The sequence below is a fragment of the Pezoporus wallicus genome, unplaced genomic scaffold (genome assembly GCF_028554395.1).
Source record: "Pezoporus wallicus isolate ANWC-B61680 ecotype Strahan unplaced genomic scaffold, APGP_CSIRO_Pwel_v1 contig_2908, whole genome shotgun sequence".
NCBI lineage: Eukaryota > Metazoa > Chordata > Aves > Psittaciformes > Psittacidae > Pezoporus > Pezoporus wallicus.
Window position 1 is genome coordinate 2,496,614 of NW_026642179.1, and position 24,185 is coordinate 2,520,798.

Sequence of the window (24,185 nt, forward strand, 5' to 3'; positions counted from 1 at the left end):
TTTATCTTCTGGGGCTAGAAGAGGTGATAAAAAGAAAAAGCTTCGGGTTGCCTGCAAAGTAATTAAATACGAAAGAGAATTAATTTTGCTGGGATTTTCATGGAGCCAGCAAAATGTGTGATATGGTAATCTGCTGTGTGGAATACATAGCCAAAACACATAAAATAACAGTGTCTGCTAGGTAACCAAGTGCTAGATTCTTCACATAAGTTGGTGGGCTTTTTACATGAAATAATTTCCTTTCTTGAGACAGCACAGTAAATTAATAGAAAAGATATTGCTCAGATTATGGATGAAGACTCCAGGACACTTCCAAAACCAGAAGGTGAACTACATATTGAGGGTTTGGGGAAACTTACACAGTTCACTCAGGCCATAATAAATCTCACATTAAAGTGAACTGTTACAGCTAAAATAACCAGGAAAAGGAAACTGAATTTCAATACTCAGATACAAATGATTTGTGCAGATAGCTGAAGGAACCGCACCCCTATACTCCTACAAGATAATTTTTCCTTTCATCTGTATGACACAATAAATTGGGATCTTCAGTGTTATAAGTGAAGGGCAGACCCTGAGATCCCTTCTGGATTTGTGAGTCTCGGTGTATATTTGGATGCATCCTGACTGCATGGAAAGACATGCAGTCTTTCACCATACAGGTGAGCCCGTATGCTCTTTCCCATGCTGCCATTCCTATAGGAAAGGAGCTCATACGAATGCAGAATTTGGACAACTGGAAGATCAGGATTTGGGGGCAGATTGGCAAGTGCTCTAGAGAGAGACTAACAGGGCTCTGGGCACATCCTCCCTCATCCTAGGGGTTTGGCTGCTAGGGCTCAGGCCTTATATGGCCTTTGAAACGCAGCATCCTGGATCCGATTAACAAACTGTCTTATCTGTTGATATAGAAAATCTTCTTTCCAAACTGTAAGAAAGATTTGCTAAACATCTTGATGTCTTGCTTATGCCCAGTTGCCTCAGATCCTAATTATCCTATAGGTTCCTGACACAACCCTCTTGTAATAAGTGATTGTACTTCTTAAACAGCCACTCTTGCAAAGCTCAAGGTTGAGCTTTTAGCTCAGGTCAAGAATGAAAACAGAGGGAGAAGACTGCTACTCATAAACAGCAGCAAGATTTTGAAGGTACCCTGTTCAAAAGCATCTTGAGCAGCAACCATGCACAAAAGCATCCTCAATTGCAACTATTGGTGTGTTTGTTGTTGTTGGGAATTTTTGGAACTAGCATAAATCTGGACTTACCTGGCCATTTGTAGATGTTTTCTCCTGAGTACAACAAGAGTCACCAGCAGCAGTCCAATCAGAAGAATACTTAGGATGGCTAAAACGGAGATTACCACTATATTGGGATTCATCTCTGTGACTGTACATACAAACAAGAAACCTTGGTTAATTCAGAAGTGCTGTCAGTTTTGCCATGGGGCTCATTTTGTTTTTTTGTGTTTTTTTTTCTTTTTTCCCCCTGAATGTTGATAGTGTTATCTTTCTGAACTGATCCCATTCAGCCTAGGGAAAAATCTCCCACTAGAAATGAAGTGAGGTTTTGACTTGTTATTGCTCTTACAGAATTTCTGTGGGGAAATGTCTTCACTGGCATTTTTGAGAAAACTTTGGTATTTTGTGATTATTAGTATTTTTTTGCTTTTTAACTGAAACTCATAACACAAGAGAAAAGAGTGAAAGAAATATAAAATACAGAAATTCATCATCATCTATGTCTCCAAAGCACATTTCAACTCTGAAGTTGATCTTCCAAAATAATAAATATCTTTTCCGACCCGAAAGCAAAATAACAGGCTGAGGTGCTGTAATATAATGTGTTAGAATTGAGTTTCTTTTGCAAATAAATTTGTACAATAGGTTCTGTTTTAAATAAGAACTGGAGTCAAGTCTCAGTAACAAAATCTTGATTTATTTTTGTTTCATATTACAGTTTTATCGACTGTACTATGAGACCAGACAATCTGTTCTGCTCATTTTGTCAGAAACCCTCTTTATTTTCCTTGGTCAGAATAACTTTATGTCTACAATTATATTAAATATATTTTATTGAATATATTTTATTAATTATATTAAATATAGTTTTCCAAGTCAACTCCCCAGCAAGGATTTTTCTAAGAACTTTTTAAAGCTGCTTCCTCATCACATCCACATCTGGCAGCCTTTCCATGATACAAACAACCCCTGGGGCCAGCATTACTGACAGCAGCTTTAGAAAGCAAGGAGAAACAGATGTTGTAGCTGGAAGAGGAAGAAGAAAGCAGGGAAGTGCTGCTTACCCATGGTGGAAACCGCAATGAAAGTGGGGATGCTGGGGCTGTTGTGGCTGAAGGTGGTTACACTGCAGTTGTAGGAAGTGGCAGGGGTTAGGCTGGAAATGGTCACTACGTGTGAAGAGACAGTGACAGGTTCCTGCAGACATGGGGAAAAACACACAGAAGTTTGTTTCTCCTGTAAACAACAGAGTACAAATCAGTGCTCTCCTCTCCACCCATATATTTGAACAGGTAAAGTCAGATCTGCTGAAAGAAATCAGCACTTCAAAATCCAGGGAAGGTAACCAGGGCCTGCCTGAAAACAGGCAGGTAGCCCAGCAGCCTGGCAGAAGGGAGGAGAGGAACGGGTGAAAACAGCATCAGGAACAGCCCAGAGCACCAAAGGGGGCCCTGGGGCCCCTTAGGGAGAGCAGAAGGGTGAGAAACCCCTCACAGGGGTTTGGCCAGTCACAGGCTTGGTGGGGAAAAGTGCTGACACCCGTGGGGCATCCCCAGAGGTGGGCAGACCTCATAAGCTCTGGTTACTAAGCCATACGGGCAGTTGTTTTATACAAAGTTCAGCCAAGACAGTTGCAATCCCCACACTCTTGTGTGAATATGTGCCATCTCTGCTTCTTTTGACAGGCCAAGGTGAAAAACAAAGCTAGAGCAAAGCCTTTTGGCAATAACTATGGTCAGACATCCCACAACTTAGTTTTTCTAGCTAGTATAAATTCTTTGCATAACATATTTATACAATTTTTTAATTACTGTGTCCCTAGTAAACACTTTTGTGGTTTTTAAATCCTGACATAGTAAAAGAAAACAAATACAACATGTGAATGGACTTAAAGGTCCTCCTAGGCTTTTCTGTACTCTCCAGCAAAAACAAGGGTGGGCTGCAGATGTGAAAATAGGGACACTGAGTGAGCAGTTTAGAAAGGGAACAAGAAGAAGTTCCATGAATGAAGTTGCTCTGGGTGGTGAGTGCAAGATGCTGTAACAAGTCCCAAGCACTGGATTTTTGCAGTGGCCTGTTGTCAGTCATAGGCTCCTTCCAGTTTAGCAAGGGTTGCTGTTGCAGTGCAATTCTGAGGTACGTTACGCAGATGAAATTACATCTACATGAGTGTAAGGGAAAAGGCTTTTATTCCCTGAGCTGAAAGGAGGGGCCACTGTTTGGGAATTGGACTTGGCTAAATGTTTTCCATTTTCCCCTCTGGGAATTTTAAATTAGTCAACCAAAATCCAAGATATTCAAACTCAGAAAGCTGTTGCATTTCATTTTGCTAGTTTAAAAATGAAGGAAAGGGAAAAAAAAGTTCATGCAATTAGCACAGAAAATCACAAAGAATTTTCACCAGTCTAATGGGAAAGCATCTCTTTTTATAGTACAAAAAGGAGCCCTTCCCCTTTTTGCAGAGACAGAAAAAGTGACGAATCTCATGAGAAGTGAGCTGACAATCTCTCTGTGCATTTCCCACTGCCAGATGTTCATGTCAACAAATGAGACACTCACTGAGCAGTCTTTTCCTTATGTTCTTAAAACAAGTCTGCTGTGCAATAAAGCTACAAATCCTAAGGTAACTTCTTTGCCTGATCACATAATTATTATGAATCTCTGCTAAGTGGATAATGACTTCACTATATTTAGCTATTCACTGTGAAAAAACAAGAATCTATATGTGGAATCCAAACTACCCATAAGATTAAAGTTCATTTAAACAATCTTTAGTCAGTGCCTTTCTCAATTCAGACTGGTCTTCTATAGGAGTAAGAGTGTGTACGTCTCTTTTTCAATAACCAGTGCCCTGAGTGGGTTATTTTTTACTTTTTTTCTGAATGATTCATGATTACGTGTGTCAGTCCGCATGAGAGAATGGTGTTCCATGACATGTAATCACAGCGATCCCCTACACCACCAGCTAAATCAGAGTAAGCCTCATATGCTGCACAGCACTGAATGTCAAGGAATTAAAACTGTTACTGCTCTGTTCTTCTACTGAACAATGTTACCAATCTAAACACTTAGATACCCAGGACACCTCTAAGCACAGGTACCTAACTGGATAGAGAGAAAAGAAGGCTCATTTGTGAGGCTGAGAAGGTGGCTCTTGAAAGAAATACTCTAAGAGACAAAATGCATGAAGAGCAGCTGCATTTGCAGCACAAAGGCACTCTGCAACAGTGAACTTCAGTTAGCAGTTCTCAAACCAGGAGTAAAGTAAGCCATAAATGATTAATGCTGCATACAAGATCTCATGGCATCTAAATATGTCCATTTTTCTCGTTGCTTATCAAGCTACCTGACCATTTTTGACCTATTGACCATTCCTGCCTATTGACATTACCTTAGTTTTGTGGCCTTTTAGGTTTTGCACTGTATATTAGAACCATTTTCATCAATAGCCAAGGACTCTGTTGAGTGCATGTAGCTTCTGTCCAATTAGTTATAATCTCATTAGTAAGATAGAAGCTAATTTTTATATTGAAAAATAATGAAATATTTTAGTCTTTGAAATATTTTAGTGGTTTAGCTTTTAAAATAAATTCTAAGTTAAATTTTAAGTTAAATTCTGAACCACCCTACCACATTTGGTTTAATCATCTAACCCGTGTACTGGGCATAAAATGCCATTGGACTTTACACACAAAAACCAGACACCAAACCAGAAACACGCAAGGCTCAGTCTCAGTTTCAGAGATGAAGAGCAGAAACCAAAGAAGAGCTGCTTACATACCTGGACTTTTGTTTCCTGACCAGATCCAGCCTGCTGGCAGTAGACTTCAAAGAAATCAGCCACTCCTTCTTCCACCCAAAGCAGAGTCACAGAGGTCTGAGTCTTGTTGACAGCAAACAGTGATTTTGGAGGGGCTGGTTCTGGTTAAGAGAAATTCTCCTTTTATTAAGCTTATCTATAAGTTTCCAGACAACTAAGAGGAAGCCTTGAACAAAAATGAAAGAAATGCCTGATGCCTTTCTATCTTTCATTTCCTTCAGATAAAGCCTGCCAATATAAAGCCCTGCCTCTCATGGTGATAAACTACCACTATAAAATGAGAAGATGATAAAGCTCTTGGTTTTCCTTCTCTATTTAAACTGTTCTCTATTTGGGGAGTTGGATAATTACTTCATTTCCCTTTTCAACAGAACCCTTGCTTGAGGATCATCAGCGTATTCTATTAATAGAACGACATTAGCAAAAACTCTTGGGGGAAGATGGCTGTCTACCTGTTAGCAGCACATTTGGCCTGAGAAAGCTTTTCTGTGCAAGACCTTCCCCAGGAGGTGATAAAGAAGCAGCTTTCCACAAGCAAAGGCTGTTTAGGTTTATTTAATTGTAGCAGAGGAAATATTTAGTCAATTAGCAGTTAAAAAAAAAAATCTTGTGGCTTATTTTTTGTGGTTTTTTTTATCAAGCTAACATTTAAAGGCCACTGAATCTGCACTTGTTTCAATAAGCCACAGGAATTTTCTCACTGAATGCAGAGGTTCACACCTCAGGGGTCTTCAGCTTATCGCTCTGATTTTCATTGCTGTTGTGCTGGATGAACTGACAATGGGCAAACATACGCAAGGGTCTGGTGAGGAGGAGACAACCCTGTGATAGGGGGATATGGAAGGTCTTCTGGAAGTGATGGCATCAAGGATACTCTGAAATGGGGGGGGGGGGGGGGGGGGGTGGGCTTGCACACAGCACCCGCAGCCCCATGTGTGGTGGCCTTGGCTGCCACAACCAGGGCCACCTCTGGTCCCATGAACCCTGTGGCTGGGTGGGCAGCAGCCAGTGGGAGGCCACACTGGCCTTCAGTGGAGGCCACCCCTCACTGCAACGTAGCCTGAACCAACCTGGTGTGTGGAAAACACAGAATAGGAGGGGAAGTCTTGAGGAGCAGAGGGAGGAGCAAACGGCCCTAGGACGGTGTTAGGACAAGGTAATTTTTTTTTTTCCAAGATTATTTAAAGACTAAGGCTTGATCCTGATTTTCATCCTAACAACTTCACACGATGGGTAATGGCAATACCTAGCTTTCAGTGCCTCAGGTGTCCTGGGCTCCTTTGGTTTGCCTTCAGAGAACGCAAAGTTTGAGTTGTTCAGGCAACATTTCTGAACTCTTCTCCAGTTTTCAGATTTCCTAATCTATGGATGTTTAATTAAAGCTGTCACTCTCAAACAATGACTGGATTCCAGGGTCCTGACACACTACACACAATGTGCTATGTACAACAACATTTTGCTGTCATTATTCCCCTTCACAAATAATCAGTTATTCTCATTCTGTGAGATGCTGTCACAGGAGCCTGGATGTGATGTGTAAGATCTATCACAAAAAACTTGGCACAAAGGACTTGCTCAAGTAGTTATAGACATATTGGATACATTTCTGATCCTCAGACAATCAGATCTGTGTTCTAGAGTTGGAGGCTGCCAAGATTATATTGCCATGAGGGGGAGAGTTGGGTAGGGACTGAGGCACATTCACGTGGCTGCTTATCTGTCATGGGGATTGCAGTGTACATGTTGTCCCTGTACTGCATAGGAAAGCGTCCCTCTTAATTACAGCCATATATCTGCTCTTGGATTCAGGAACACATTCCATCCCTCACTCAGGTAAAAAATGACCTCAATTAAAATATGAGTTTTGCATTAGGGCATCATCCCAAACAAATCCTGCTTTTGCCTCCAGCAAATGGCTTGATTTTTTTCTGCAAGTGGAAAGTTGCCAGGATGAAGCAAACATCATGGAGGGAAGAGCATTTGGCAGGAGTGCTTAAGCAACTGCCAAATGCGGAGTCGTCTATCACTTAGAGTTAGTTCCCACTTCTGCTAATTACAACTCCCATTGCTCCCTCAGAAACAGAGAGAAAGAAAAACTCTGGCATAATATCCTTACTATTGTCTATTCAAAGTGCAAACAGCATTTAAGAAAAAGAAAACCAACAAAAAACAAACCACCAAAACAACCAAAAAAACCCCAAACCAAAAACCCCCCACACCCTTAAGTCTGGAAGTGATTTATCAAAATGGAATTCATTCCACCTTCTCTTTGTTGCCAATGAAACAGCAAGGGTAAAGTACCTATACCAGTCCAATGAGAGTCTTCCTGTCCGAAAGCAAAGAACAGGAAGATATAACTATGCTGCAGGCCGTACAACATGAATGTACAGCATATGTAATAATACGGCCACAAATAAGATCATTTGTGGACCTGTCTGAAAGACAGAGCTAGCTGATATTTTGGAAATATTCCCCCCAAAATTTTTTACCATACCTATGTACAATGGTAGAGGGGGGATATATTCACCCTCACACACCCACCCACTTAGTCCTGGGAAGAAATGTACAGACATAAGTCCATGCACAGACACAAGGCATGGGGAAAACAGCGATTAGGACTTGTGCAGGTAAGGGAAAATCCATGGAATTTCTCTACATCTTTTAAATATCTCGTTTGGTAAAAAGGCCTGGAAGAATCTCAGATTCTTGTGGCTGCACTGCTTGCCCCAGAACTATTTAAAAGACTTGAGTAAGAGCTACAGAGAAAGACAGTTGGACAATGATTGCTTCAAGACCTCTAATTCAATTAGAAATTATTGGGTCCTTTCACTGTCACTCACAAAATGTTTACTATGAATGTAGTGAAGAAAATCCCATTTGAAATTACTAACTCTTCTTTACCCACCTTCACAGTGGAGTTAACACCTGTAAAAGAATTAGGCACAGTTCGAAATTTCACAGCTTTAGGTACCTAGGGCTCAACAATTCTACATGCATGAAAAAGTGGAGTAAAATCTCCTTAAGGCAGTGTCCAGTCTTCCTCAAAGGTAAAGGAAGATGTTAGGCAGCAAGCTATCAAGTCTTACCTTAAGGATTAAGTTCTCAAGTCTGTTTGTTTCTTTGAGTAGATGACATATATTTCTCTTAGAATGATGCTGGGCTCCACAGCCATGAATCTGATTGTTTTTGTAAAGAGTACTGTCATTTGTTTGTATTTAATGGTACATTTTTGGTGTTAGAAGTCTATGGACGTGTTCATGGAGAGAGATGGGGAGACAGGGAACCAGACCAGGTAGCAGAGTGCAGACACAGACACAGGCTTGTCAGAAACAAGGAAGGTTTTGCTTTGTATTGAAAATTTCACCTGTGAAACCTGAGTTGCTATTCCCAAAACCTGTTCCAAGACCTTAAGGAAGCAACTATGAAGCTATTCTCCCAGCGAGGCATTAAGTGATTTCCACTCTCCTACTTCCACTTACAGTCAAATTCTGCTGCTCTTGCTTCTCTTGAGTAATACTGGTTTAGGAGAGTAGCTTCACATGCAGGAATGAGAATCTTCACAGCAAGGTGAGGTGAAAATTATAGCTTTGCAAAAGAAATGCAGTCACAGGTACATGACTCTGAAATAAGGAAGATGCTGAGTCTGCTGACAGAGTTACTTTTACAGTCTAATGAGAGAAGGAGTGAGTTTATAATTTACATTTCTTACCCAATTCCACAAGCTGAGGCAGGGAAGTATTGCTGCCTCTTTCAGTACAAGCAGTCACTGAAAGGTTGTAAATGTCCCCCGGAGGCAAGCTCAACACTGCAGTCATCACATTGCGTGTTACCTACAATAATTACAGACACCAGCTGTTAAATTTGACATAAACTATACATCCTTCCTTTAAAATTAATCTGGTCACTGGCCACAGTTTTGTGCATCACAGCAGATGCCTTCTGCATATTCTAGCTTTGTTGCATGAACCAGTTCCCACTGACATCAACTGTGGAAAGCCATTGCAATCAGCAGAATATCACAATGCAAAAAGACTATCATAGGCTTTATTTTCTATATGACCACTGAAATTTTAAGGAAGAAAGAAAATCTCCCTTAACACTAATGAAAGCACTGTTGTATCTAGATATTTCATGTTATGCAAAATGTTAAACAAGCCATGGTTTTGAGTCCATTACAATTTTAGAGGAATTTAAATCAAGTCAGATCTCTAAGAAGAGTACACAAGAGACATATAAGCAGCCTTTATGTATCCTAAGAACCTGCAAATTAAATCCAGCTGGGCAAGTCTAACACCTGGAGATCTGTTGACTTGACAACAGATGTCAGGGCCTGACTTCAGTCATCTGCAAGTTTGAAACCAGATACGATCCAAAACTGAGCTGAGCTTCAAAAGATTGTGAATAACTTCCTCCTGCTATTTTAGGGGTAAGCTCCCCATTTTTCAAGGGTCATGGAGAATAACACAGAACTCAGGTACTGCAACAGACTATTTTCAGAGGACTTGAAGACTATCTATAAAAGGTACATTCAGGATTCTCACACCGGTTTTCATAGTAATTTAATTTTCAGGCTTTTAGTTACAAGAGAAACAGACAATTCTGAATAAAGACTAACAGGATGAAGTAAACTATTTTCAGCACTTCACTAAAAACTAACCAACTTCTACAGAGTCTTGGGAAGTGCAAAACAGCAAGAAGAAAAAGTCCCCATTGCCTCATAACGTTACCTGTTCATTTTAACCATAATAACAATCTTAATAAATCAGACAAAGACATTACAATATAGTATGATTTTTAAAGGACACCATTTCTGAAAGTGACTAACAAATCTTAGTCTTAACAGGAACACCCTGATGCCTGCAGGCATGTACCCATATTTATAAATATAAGCAGGACCATAAATCTTAACTGTAGATAGGCTGTTACAGGAATTTCTTAAAGAATACTTTCTGAGTTCTCTTGTCCTGAAAATGATAAAAAGACAAACATTTCTCAAGACATGCCTGAAGTTTTAAAGTTTTATTTGCAGATACACTCTGCTGTTTTTAATCTTCTGTTTAATCTAAAATTCTTCAATATTATTTTAAATTAATTTTATATTTAATGTTTATTCTTTATTTATTTAATCTAAGATGTAAATAGTCAATGAATATTAAAACAGTTGAACTGAAGTTGAATGGCACAGGAACTGGATTCTTTTGAAGAACAATAACCTTGCAGAGAACATGACTTTTGGAAGGAAGAGAGAAGAGGGATATTATAGCACAATTTTTTTAGAATTCACTTTTAGGATATTTATTTGTAGGGAAAAAAAAATTGTGGTGTTTTCTTCCATGTTTGAAACAAAGATCCAAATATTGGAAGCTCCTGCTGTTGAGAAATGTAATGTTTTTGAACAGTTCTACTAATCATGTAATTAGATTCATGCTGTAACAAGCTCCAGATGGGTGTACTCTTGCAGCCACTAGGAATCCAAGGAAAGCCAGGGTGCTCTATATAAATCCAAATGAAAGTTGCTGATGAATTTGTGCTTATGCTGAAAATCCACTTCCAATTCAGCATCTGCTGAGTCTTCAGTTGTAGAAGGGAAACCTTTCCCTTGAAAAAGACCAAATACTTTCTGCCTGTCAACAATTAAAGCTCAAGCGTGGTATAGAAGACAGTCACATGCTACAGGCTATATGAAGCTACACTGCTAGCCATACACATTCCTGCTTTTCAGCGCTTCCCTGCTATTTCACATACTTCTCACTGGGGGCTCTTCAAACAGTTCTCAGGGGCTGCTCTTTTGCTTCAGGTTAAACATGCACCTCTGTACCCTGCAGCCGGATGACTTTAATCTGTAATTGGAAACCCCAAATTTCTTTTTGTAAGGGATTTTTAAATATGCTCAGAAAGTTCAAGATAATGTGCCAAGAACACATCTTAGCATCTGGTAAATTTTCTATGAAGGGCACACATTCCAGGTGAAATCCTCATCCCATCAGAATCATTTTGTCCACTGACTATTTTGAGAGCTTGTCTTTGGAAGTGATGCTAACATTGTGAAGCAACTTCAAGTGATCAGGCTTCTGTGAGTCTTAATCAACTTGTTTAAACTTCATAATACAAATTTATTGACTCAGCAAATGAGAAATGAGTGACAGCTTCCCCACTCATACTTACACTCTTCTTGATTTTTTTCTTTCCTTCTGCAATGACCATCCAATGCAGCATCCTGGAATGAGAAAGGTCAGTACCATCTCCTCCATAGGTCCAGGTGACGTACAAAAGGTGGTTGTAATATTCTACGGAGGTAATCTCTGGAGCCACTGGTGCTGAGAGGAGAAGGCAAGTGTATTACAGACAGGGTCTAACACAGCTGAATACCAAATCCTGTGATAAATTTCCACTAAAGGAGACTCTTGGGAAGAGTGTATCACAAAGATAGCAGAAAAATATTAGTAGAAACATTTGCATTTAGTACTAGATGAAAGAAACAAAAAAACAGCGTTTAACCTGGGGGATATTCAGAACAAAAAAACATTCATGTTTGCAATCTCTCAGTTAAAAAAAAATAAAAATCATGAAGCTACTGGCTGATACAAGCCATTTTTTGAGTCAACGTTTAGAAATGGAATTCAAAGTCAGGTTTAAAGCTTGAGATATTACTTCACTGTGTTACAGCACTGGAAAGAAATGACAATCTGTGAGAAATAAAAAATTTCACACTGAATAGTTGTATAATTTTTCCACAGGAAAAAAAATACCTTCCCTTAACTGAGGTTGCATCTTCCCAGGAGGAAAAATCCCAAACCTGCAGTTTTACAAGGAACAGCTTTTTGCATGAAGTTATGGCCACTTTTGTTCCTGGAGTGAAAGTCCTGCTATCGCAGAAGGCAGCTGTCAGCTGACATCCAGCTAAGCACCAAGTGATCACTATGTCCAACATGGTCTCCAACCACCACATCACCCATAAGTCCATCTCTGCTGATAAATAACAGGCTTTCGCTAGCTGACTCACTTGCCAGCTGTGTCAGGAAGTTATTTTCCACACACTCCAGGAACCTCCTAGACTTTCTTCTCTGCCGTATTGTATCTCCAGCAGAAATCTGCTAAGTTGAAGTCCCCCAAGAGAACAAGGGCTAGTGAATATGAGACTTCTCACAGCTGTTTATGGAGTATTTTACCTGCCTCTTCACACTGGCTGGGTGGTCTATAACAGACTCCCACCATGATATCTGCCTTGTTGGCCTTGCTCCTAATTCTTACCCATAAACATGCAACACTATCATCACCATCATTAAGCTCTAGACAAATCAAAATACTCCCTAAGATGCAGGGCTATCTCCCCCTTCTCCACCTCCTTTCTTGCCTATCCCTTCTGCAGAGTTTATAGACATCCACTGCAGCATTCTAGCTGTGCGAGTCATCCCACCATGTTAGTGTGATGGAAACTATATCATAGATCTCCTCCTGCACAATGGTTTCAATCCTTCCTAAAATACGTATATAAAGATGAGAATTGCCTCCTAGAGGTGCCTCTCTAATAATTGCAGAGGGTGTACAGCTGGTCAGCTCACTTTGATTGCCTAATTCAGAAGTGCAGGTTAAGACAAGTTCAAATTGAGTGGAGACACAAAAGTGAAGAAGCTAGTGATCAGTAATGATTATAACCCCCTCTCAAAGTGTTATCAGTGGGATAACCTGGATAAAACAGGGAAATGCATGAATCTGTGTGCTTTGAAGGTTTTTTAGGAGCGCAAACAATGCGGGCTGATGGATCTTCCTCTCCACAAGCCCCGTGGAGTCCACTGTTTTTGTGCAAGGGCAACTCATATTTGGCTGCCTGGTGAGAGGACCCTTCCCACCACCAAAGCTCTGGATGCTGGCACAGTTGCATGTATCACCAGCAGGCATGAAACACTGGATGGACTAGTTCTGGATTGTTTGAAGGGGCCACAAGATGTCACTGCTGCTTTCATGAAGGCTTCTGTGACTTTTGCATTGAGACATTCATTAGTGAACAGATTTACTGAAGTAGTCGCTAAGAAGGCAGCAAATACAATGCAGGGACAATTCAGAGCCATTTAGAAACGTTTAGTAAGACTATTCTCTCAAATGAATCTTGAAAATGTCCTTTTATGCTGTTGAGAGGAAACTACCTTGTTTAGTATAAAATCTTTAAAGCAATGCTTTTAATTTCTAGAGTTCCCAGTCCTTCCCTTTGCACAGATTGTGTATTACTTACAATTTAAGGTTATGACTGGCATGAATATAATACACTAATAATAAACTCCTTTTATACCTAAATGCTGATGATACGCTTTCCCTCTCAATGTTCACACAGCTGTTTGCTTTAGGTATCTGGCGATGAACATCCAGGATATGGGCTACGGCTTGCATGATCCCTAGAATCATGTTCCGCTAGTTGCTAAGTGGCACAGATTGGCTGTAGGAAATTGCAACCCATTGCTGATCTGGCCCAAAGCAACAGCTGAAAGCATCCACAAGACCAACAGACAGCAGATGTGGTGGTACTCACCAACACCAAGGTTCTCGCTTTCTTTTTGCTTCTCCAAAGCTAAAAGCATTCCCATTATAAAAAAAAAAAAAATGTTCGTGGTCTAAAGTGTCCTTGCTTATGATTGCTTTAAATCCAGCTGTTTACAGCAAGTGGCATTAAAAACTCATTAGTCACCACAGCAACACTGGCAGCACCACAATCTCTCCCTGCATTAAAATGACAGTGTGCAACTGTCGCTGCAGGAGTCTGAGAGAACAAATGCTGTTTCTGATAAGTCTCTAGGATCCCCCAAATTCCCCCTATTTTCCTGGGAACATCTGACAAGTTGTTGTGGGACACAGCTATACATCTTCTGGTTTCTCGTAATATCCTTTTCATTCCAGGTCAAGCTTATGCTCCAGATGCAGAGGTTAGCTTTCCAGTTATACACAGAAGAACTGACAGATGGTGAACTGCCATTGGTTTTGTAGAAGACTACAAAACCTTCATTTTAGTATTTTAAAGTTTAGGGCTTTTTGGTGGGGTCTTTCTTTGATTTAATTCCTGGTAACCTGTGCAGAGGAGGTAGTGCTGTTGAGAATGACGTAGAAAAGGATTAAGTAGTCCATAAAACCGTCTGTTCCCTGGAAAGAAAGAGGCTGAAGGTGATAAGGAACTCTGCAAGTCTCCTGGTAACTTGAAAGAATGAAAAGGCGGCACTTACTGGGGACAAACATTTAAAACCTGCAGACATAAAAAACTGGCATGTCATTTTCTCACAAGTTAGTCTGATAGCAGTCCCTGGACAAAACTGAAGAGATTACAAGTAACAAGGCAATCAGAGGACAGGATTGTATTAAATGCTGACATTTAATGGTGACTGTCTATTGCTAAATGCTTGTACTTTGGTCAAATCAGACTTCTTTTTGAGGACTCTTCCCTTAAAATGCTGTGATGTGGCTCACTGCTATTCAATGTTTCCATCAATACTCTGAAAGTGAAAGTACCACTAACAAACCATGCAAGTAACATGGCAACTGGCAGAGGAGTGGAGGGTTTGGACAGGGCTGTGATTTGAATTATTGGCCGGGGCCTACTCAAACAAATTATATTTTGAAGTACTAGGTGCAAAGTTGAGTATTAGAAAAAAGGCATGTAGACAACACTTCTCAAATAAGTTCTGCTAGAAGCCACAGAATAGAAGCAAACCAACAGAGACCTCCAGTGTGATGCAATAGGAAATGCAGTCATGTAGATGCACAAACAGGAGAGCACTGAATAAAAAGCTGATTTTGCCTCTGTAGGAGAATTCAGCAGGGTGGTATTACACTTTAAGTTTTAATGTACTTTAGTAAAGACAGTAAAACTTAGAAAGGAAGACCTGGGCAAAAACGCAGCATGAGAAAACGTCTTAGAGTGAGAGAACCCAAAGAATTAAATGGAAATAATTGATTAACAGAAGAGTGAAGCTGGATTCTGTATAGGGATGTGAAAAAACTTTGTGTCTCTTCAGTGAATAAAACCCTTTGATGTTAAGAGGAATTAAGCATTGGAACAACTTCCCAGTCTTATACATTCTGGATATTTTTATGCAAAACCGGATTACCTTTTTAAAGAGAGGTTTTGCCAATAATAAATGGATGACATTATTGAAGAGATTAATCCATTTCTGATTTTGTCTACATCTGCTAGTTAAGGACTTGATCCATTTTTCCTCTAATAGCAGTAAGTATCTTTATTTTCACACCATACAGAGATCCAAACTGATCCTGGTGACAGCTTATATTTTAGAACAACCTTAATCTTCCTCATTTTTGCTGCTGGTTTCTGGAGGCATAATATTGAAGTGTGAGGGTCCCACTGGAACATTTCCACTCTAAAATGCTGAACCTGGTGCCCAAAACTGTTGGAAAAGACATTTCTCCCCTCATACAGCAACCAACCAGCTGGAAAATTGCTTCCCTATAGCGCTACAGAAAAGTTGATTGATGCCAAAGGACAATGAATATCCATGGAGACCTTCATGGAGCTCCAGCAGGGACTGTGAGTTTCTGATACACTGGAGAAGTGCCAGAATTTGTCAGCAGCATAGCTGAGGATCAGATGTTTTAGGATGGGAGGGTTTCTGGTTACTTCAGTGAAGCTAGGACTTAACCCACTGATAACTTTTCTGTCATGGCTCTGTCAGGCACCAGCACTACATTAATCATAGAATTATAGAATCATAGAATGGTCATCCTGGTAAATGGATTGCATTCAGTTTCTTCCTCAGACACATCCTCTTAGCTTCTTGTCAAACAGAAAATCTAGGACTAGGCTAGCATCTTTTTTGGAGAGAGTGGCTGGGATGTTGGAGGCTTTTTTTCTTTGTTATTAGATTTCTACAAATGGAAAGGAAGAGTGAGTCATCCTCTATTTCCTCTCATGGCGCATCTGGATTATTTACTGCTTTCAGTCACCTGCAAGGTGAATGAAACAGCGGTGCATAAAAGCACAACGATTCAATAAGAAACTTTGACTTCAACTGCCTGGATGCTAGAAACATGGGGCTAGGCGCTAACAAGACCTCTTGTATGTTGTTCCCTCTGTGGCTGATCTGTGATGTACTGAAGATTCAAACCCAAAGAATCTGACAAGAGACAACGGAGTATGTTAAATACATGGCTAGTCCCAACTGGAAGAGGGCAATCCATGTAGTTATATTGATTTACTGCAGTTGAGAATCTGACTTGCCATCACCACACAGTTTCCCAAGGCTAACTGACGCAGCATGGGTGCATGCGTTGATTGCAAGGGAACTCTTCTCTCATTACTGTGAACAAGCAGAAAAGGCAAAGCCGGAGGCCAAGAATAATGTGCTATCAAGAATACTACCTGCTTCGATCTGCCTAAGAGTGCATAACTCTCCTCCATTCTACCTGAGGTGGCACACAAGTCATGGACTGGTCTGTGGATTATTGGAAGTATGATAGTGGAGAAAAAACATTCGGAAATATTGAAAATATTTCAGGAAAAGAGTAACCAAGCACTGTACTTAACATAGGAAAATTATATATATTCACCTAGAACAGCTCTCACAGCTAAAAAAAATAATTAAATTAAAAAAAATAAAACAAACAAACAATCAAACAAACAAACGACAACAGAACAAAACCCCACAAACAAAGCCCCAGATAGGTGTTAAGTGTCATAATGTGCAAGTATCTTCAGGAGAAACGCAACACTCAGGTTAGACATTCTCTGCATCTCTGCTCCTGGGAGCATTTACGCAGTCTTTTCAGATGGCTGCTTACCTGTTATGAAGCTGATGGTGGAGCTGTCACAGCAGCTTAGCTCTGGGTCCCCCCAAGTCACCATGGTGACCCGAAAATTATAATACCAAGCAGGCAGCAGATTTGCTATTCTCTGTAAAGTGACAAAGACAAAGAGCAGCTCGGGACGTGTGACTTATAAAATACAACAATATTTACAAATTGCATGCCCACATTGATTTTACTGAGCACCCAGTCTTTACTCCAGTGGAAATCTCAAAAATTTGGCCCTTGAATTTATTCAAAAATCTGTGCAGTGAGAGCAAATATGGTTGTGATGGTTCTCCTGCTTATCCATGTACCTGTTCTACTCTCCACGGGAACCTCTCATTGATTTCTAAGGGAGAAAGAACAACTCCCACAGAGCAATCTTCCATCACAAAATTGACTCAGATTTTGTTGCTTCAAAAGACTTATATTTTCTGATTTTCAGTGTATTTCATTTTGTATTGTCATTTCTTATAAATGAAATATGAATGGAACATAAATGACTTATGAGACATAAATTATATATATAAATACAAATGAGATATAAATGAAGTATAAAATGCAATGTATTTTATAATATCATATGTAATATTGAAATTAAAATTCAAATATTTTTATTAACTTCAAATATTTAATCTTATGTTTAAATGAAAAGCCTCACGATACTTATTTTAATTCAAAATAAAAGCAAATTGGAAAAAATGAAATTTTAAAAGAAATTAGAAATTGGTATTTTTACGTATCTCTGCTGGTTGCAGTGCCTTCCCCCCTCCCCAGACAATACAAGGCAATCCAAAGATAAGGTTTGTGGATTATTCTCTTCATGTTTTTTGGAAAAAGTTGTATCCAATTAATACCGAAAATCTTGAAGATGCTTGGCCTATTGACCTGCCCCTGGTGTAATACTGAAAACACAAACATTGCTGTGACAATTTAAAAATAAGATGAAAAACACAAGAAGAACGAAACAACAGAGTGAAAGGGAAAATTCAGTTCCAAAGGTTCTCACTAAGTGACAACTCTTCAGGAGATGATAGTTTTTGATCTAAGATGTCAGATATAGCTTGATTTTTTGATACCCCTGCCTTCTCACTGGGCTTGAAATTGTTGCTCCAGAACACACTACTGAGGGATGTCAGTAGATCATAGGGAAATTTATGGGATATGGTGGGATTCTGGGGAACCAACATGGAACCCAAACAGAAGTTCACTAATACTTACTTGTATGTTAAATACCGTAAAGGAAGAACAGGGAGATGCTCCTTTTATAATTCAGGCTTACTCTTTAAAATTATTCTTTAAGAAATTACTTTAGCTGTGATACAGCACTACTGCATTTCAGACTGAAATTCAGGCTAAGGAATTCCAACTTCACTGCCTTGAACAGGATATGCAACAGTTAGGGACAATATCACCTAATTTTCTAATGGGCCCCACTAACTCTGGAAGATACCATTACTTCTACGATGATTTGGATCACTCAGCTATTAATCTAATTGTGCTGAGTCATGATTACAAGATATTAATTACTCATTTGGTACGTTATTTTTGTTTTTAATTTCCCTAGAGACTCGTGTGCTAGATTTACAGTCACATACCCAATTACAGTTAAGCTGCTGTAGTCAAAATGACTCCACAAATGGTATTATGCAAATCAATTACAGTAAATCACCGTGACTCTCACTAGCAGCAAGTTATTGCTATCTTTTTGCATACTTATAACTTTCTGAACAACTGACTCCAGCTAAAATTGCTTGCTGTCTTGAGCTACAGCAAAGCCTGAATAAAATCTGTTCACTTTCTCTAGGAAACAGTGGAAAGGAAAAGGCAAATTTCACTTTATTTCTGCAAAGGTGCATGTATGTATATGTGTATGTGTATTCTTCTAGAGACCAGTCTCCACCTAGTTGAAAGCACACTACAAGACTAGCCTGCAAGCTCCAAATCCATATTATCAATATTAATTATGTAGATAAAGCTTTGGACAACACCCCCCTGAAGAGAGGATAGCATTTTTAAAGACTTGACTGACAAACTGACCCCCAAATTGAAGCTGCCTCTGGACTTGCTGAACATGCCCATTTGTCAACAAAAAAGAAGCTCATCTCCTACATGATCTCCCTGCTTAAAAGTTAGCATGGTTCAGCTGGCATTCTCTTTCTTTAGAATAGAAAATGGCTTTAGAATCTGGCTATTTTCTCTGCTTTGTCTAGTAAAAAGTGCCAGGCTTAAAGGCATATATCCACATTTATGGGGGAAAGGCTGGGGAACAAAATGTCACAGGGTCACACAGGCATAGGAAAACAATAATCACTAATGGTCACTTTACCACAGAGGCAGTTAGGGAGACAGTTGCTGCTATTTCATAGTAGGTTGTCCATTCAGAAGTCATCGTTGATGGGTTGAAGTAAAACATTTCTACAACGTATTTCCTGAACACCCCAAGGAAAGGTCTGTTCCAGCTCAAAACCACAGCAGTAGGTCCCAAGGGGTAAAGTGTCAGATCCTTTATTCCAGTGGGCACTACAAATCAGAAACTGTGATTAGTAATGTGTGTTATCAGGTACAGTTTATTTTAAAAAATACCTTTCCTTAACCAAGTTCTACCCGTTTCTGATTTGTCTCTGAGTTTAATTCCCAAGATCTTCCTTGTCACAAGTAGTTGAATACCATTTTTTCAGCATTTCTTTCCCACTTTGTTATGTCTACTTTTTCAGAAATAACTACAGGCTACTTGGTGTTGGCTGCTTAGCTTGAGATAAAGTACAGGACTTGCTTTTTCATTAATGAAGGGTTCCATTCTACTTTGAAAATCAGGATGTGCAGCAGATATTTCAAGTTGCTCAAAAACAAAAGCATCAAAAGCCACAATACTCTGGAAGATGAAGACTATGAGAAGAACATTTTTTATGTCTGTCTCGCCTCCTTCCTTGGGGAGCATAAAGGTGCTGTCATGTATTGCTATTCTTGCCTCCCAGATGATGACACTGAGAAAGAGAAGTCAAGTGATTTGAAAAATGTCATATAAGGGTCAACTTCTGCAACCCTTACTTGTCTAGAAAGCAATTATTCTTCATGACTTAACTCAAGCTACTTAAATAAGTACTTTGCTAACATTTGCAAGGGTTGCAGAGCCCCAGAAGTCGCATGCCAGGTCAGAACCAACACCAGCATCCAGATGACTTCAGTACATGTTAGCACATGACTGCCTTTCCCCTTATAAATCATTTACCACATCTTTGCTTTATCTGAAGTGTTAGTATTCACTCAATGACAGTGAAGCTTAGGATAAACAGGGGGAGAATTTAATACTGGTAATAGTATATTTTATCTTACTTCCATTTCATTTATCATTATCCACCACTGATAATTTCACAGAACAGTTTCTTTCGCAGTTCTACTATTTTAACATCAAATTCAATATACTGTTATGAAATGAAAACTCATACAACTGTTGTTTTTCTGCATAAAAACATCCCCTTTATGAGATGCTTTGTTTAGAAACTGGTTGCCATTTGAAGTTTATGGCTTTTATGGATGTCAGGCCACACAAAAGTGGAGAAAATGAAGGAACTGATTTATTTTGGGAATATATGATTTTACTTTCTCAAGTGAAAATGGAATGTTGCAGATTTCTGAACAAAGTAAAATGAAAAAGTAAAAAAAAACTTGTCCAATGGTAGAGAATTTAATACTATATATATATTTTACAATTTTTTCATTTATTGAAATACACCATACTTTTTCAAAGTTTTATTTAGACCCAATTTATGAATATATATTAGGAGATTGCCTAGACTGGAAAGGGTCTCACCATATTCACTACTCCATATATTTGCTTTCACTTAAGGATTCAATTCTTAACAGCTTAACTTTGTTTTTTTTTCTGTTTCACTTTCTTTCCTATATCACAGAAAGGAAGCAGAGTGAAAAATATTGAAGATCTCCGACTGTCAGCCACCTGCTTTCCCACAAGGCAGTCTATTTATCAGAAGGAGAAGCTTGGTGACTCAGATTAAATATTTCTCTGTGGGTGTAATTCTATACACCGAATCTCTTTGTCCTTTGTTTTTTTAATACACTTTGTTAAAGTAGTAACCTTAACAAAATAAATGATACTGAAACTAAAAGATACTGAATTCTATCCTAAGTGACTATTTAGGAGCCTGGAGGAATCCTGAATTACAGGCAGTGGGGCAGCAACCTGCATCCTTGATATTGTTACTCTTAGTTCCAGAAAGTTCTCTTCAAATCTCAAAGCAGAGATAATCAAGATCCACTGATAAACTCTAGAAAATCAAGGCATGCACAGCCTAAGTTGGTGATGGTCATGAAGGAGATCAGCCAGCTCTCCTGACTCTTAGCACTGTGGCCTTCAGACGGGGCCACTTTACATTCTTCATGAAGTACACTTGCAACAAATGTCTTAAAAGCAGTCCACATACTTCATGAGCCAGTGGTAACAAATCACCTTTAGGAAGTGCCCACATCTCTCCATGCAACACAGATCAGGTTGACTACACTTTAAGGAGGCTCCCACCATAAATTACATAGACCATGACCACTCTAAGGGCAGACATATGTAGGTGTCCAATGGTGAAGATGGGGCACTCTGTGTGAAACCTGGCCATAACCTCCCTCTAGTTAGGTTTGGTAATAACATAACATTTAAATGTGAAATATCTATCTTCCACTGAAGGAGTATATTCCCCACCTTAGTAATGGGCTAGACAATATAAGAAAATAATTCCCACTAAGTGTTCATTGCAGTTAAAATAACCAACGTGACAATGCAGTAGTCCTTCATGGGCTCTAGAACTTAATGAATATACTACACATATTTAAAACCAAACCAAAATGAACATATTTCAAACAGCAGATGCAGGGATTACCAATGGAAAATGTAACGGGATCAGAAGGTGGTCCAACCAACGGTCCTTTCCGTAAATAAACCACAACTTGGTACTGGGCACCGGGAACAAGATTTTCAATGAGGCTGCTGCTTGAATTTACCTAATAGGAAGAGAACACATTGGATATGAAGTATTTACTCAGTTAATTAAAACAATACTGAGACTGTACTTGAACTACTCCAGTTACAAAAGGTGTGAACACACTGGCATCAGCTGCTAAAACTCTGTTCATTAAGCCCAAAATGGAAAAACTGTGAAAGTGGTCAGGACTGACTTGATAAATGATTTAACTTGGAGAATTCCACTTGCTTTGCTACATAAAGTCAGCTGTCACACTGCAGACCAACTCTCTCCTACCGTCAAAGTTTATTGAAATATCTAGGCTACGTTATTCATATTCAGATGATATTATTCAGGCATGTTTTTTTATTGAAAACCATGTGTTTTCAATAAAAGGCTGAGGCTTTTCAATGGCCATCTGATTCATCTGCAGCTATGTGAGCTGAAGGCAGCGTTATGGGAAAGCTGTCTTCTGAATGCACGTGTTAAGTGATTGCATGGTGAAATCAGAGAGAAATTACTCTTTCTCACCTCCCCTGCACAGCACAAAACCCTAAGAGACATTGTGATTTTTCTTTTCCGTTTGAAGCACCACCATTAAAATTTCTGCTGTTCAAAGTTTCAGCCTGAGCTGGAGACAGAATGCCTGACCAAGTGATTCCTGGTCTGATACAATATGAAAAGTCTTATCTTCTGAAGAACCAGCTAACAGCAAATGCACAGAACATCGTCAAGGAAAGGACAGCCGACACCCCTTCCAGAGCTGCAGGCTGATACTTCCTACTAACATTTTATTCACAAACTTTCCAAAGTCTGCATCACAGCCACCTTTGCACTGGTGGTTTACTGCAATGCCTGTGAATACATCAGTGCCAGCACAGATTTAGTGAGGAACAGAATTTCTCTTTAACAGCTGCTTTGGAAATCTAAATTCACTTTTAAATCGTGCACAATGTTCGAAATGGATAAAAGTCTGCACTGAATTTTGCCCTTTTCAGCTTGTCAAAGAGAATTCAAACCAACCAGCCATTAAGAATTCCAGATATAATAAGGTGATAACACTTGATTAGAGGTGGTATAAATATTTGTAGTGACAAAAAGAAACAACTGTATTTAGGACTTTATACCTGCTTGCAATAAATAGGCATTTACTTTTACAGATATCTTGTTTACTCAAGGATTAGCTTTAGATACTCATTTTTTGAGATTGTAGGTGAATCCTGTAGTATTTACCTTAATCATATGTGTATATACTTGTGATCTGTGGTTTATAATCACTGCTGCATTGTTTTCCTTCCTGATTAAATGACTGCACTTTTAATAAGTGGAAGGAAAATAACTCTGAAATTACAAGATGATTCCAAAAATCAATTCTGAAATTGTCATGAAGAGACACTTCCAAATGTTGAAGTTCACAGCCATTCTTGGAAGAAAACTGAAGACACTTTGACAAAGAGCCATTTTAAAAGACATTTTTAAAGGATGCAGACTCTATGTACTATTAACTTGCAGGGTTAATCACAGAGTTGAAGGAGATGAAGATTTACTGGAAATGTTAGCAGCCTCCTTCCATTCCCATGGACAAGCTGAGGGTGCAGCAGGGCAGTACTGCAGGTCATTTGCAGACTCCTCCACCACACACATTTAGGGAGACAGACAGAAATTGTGGCACTGCTCAGTAATGGCCTTATCAGCATCTTGGTAAGGTAACTGAGATGTGGGCTAAAATCTCTTTCTAGTTGAGCTGTATGCTACCAATCCATCATAGCCACAGCATCTGACTCAGAGTTTCAACCAATGGAAAAATGCCATATCTGGGGATTCAGGATTACTGCTCATCATAAACACATCCTATATGGCAGTCCTAAAAAACTGTTGTTCATGCAAATCATAGGTGATCTAAATGATCATTTACTTTCCAGTGCTGACATTTTTTTTTTACAGATAAAAAGAAAAGCTGACTTCTGATCACCTCTAAACTTCCAGAAAACTTAGAGTTTCTGTATTCATTTGTATTCCGTATTAATCTGTAGGTATCTAAGAAAGAATTTATGCTAGTCTGATTATAACCATGCCTATGAGCACTTTGCTTAATACAAGTGGATTACAGCAGATGCCTAAATGTTGTTATGATATGGCTGGGAAGCAGCTCTGTGGAAAGGGACTTGGGATTCCTGGTGGATGACAAGCTCAATATGACTGAACAGTGTACTTCTGAAGCAAAGAAAGCCAACAGGTTGCAGCATTACATCAACAAGGGCATCACCAGCAGAGATAAAGAAGTCATTATCCTACTCTACTTGGTGCTTGCCAGACCACACCTGGAATACTGTGCTCAGTTTTGATCCTCTCTATACAAAAAAGATGTGA

General features: G+C 39.3%; 1 protein-coding gene across 2 annotated transcripts in view; it reads right to left on the bottom strand.

The window, feature by feature from the left end:
* PTPRO (protein tyrosine phosphatase receptor type O) overlaps positions 1-24,185 on the bottom strand; it is a 151,418-nt gene that overhangs the window by 22,180 nt on the left and 105,053 nt on the right. For both annotated transcript variants that reach the window (XM_057427950.1, XM_057427949.1), the window contains exons 8-15: positions 21,735-21,855; positions 19,172-19,365; positions 16,837-16,948; positions 11,224-11,375; positions 8,768-8,888; positions 5,020-5,159; positions 2,303-2,435; positions 1,266-1,386 (exon numbers count right to left, since the gene is read on the bottom strand). In XM_057427950.1, coding sequence (XP_057283933.1) covers positions 1,266-1,386; positions 2,303-2,435; positions 5,020-5,159; positions 8,768-8,888; positions 11,224-11,375; positions 16,837-16,948; positions 19,172-19,365; positions 21,735-21,855 — 1,094 coding nt within the window. The remainder of the gene's footprint in view (positions 1-1,265; positions 1,387-2,302; positions 2,436-5,019; positions 5,160-8,767; positions 8,889-11,223; positions 11,376-16,836; positions 16,949-19,171; positions 19,366-21,734; positions 21,856-24,185) is intronic.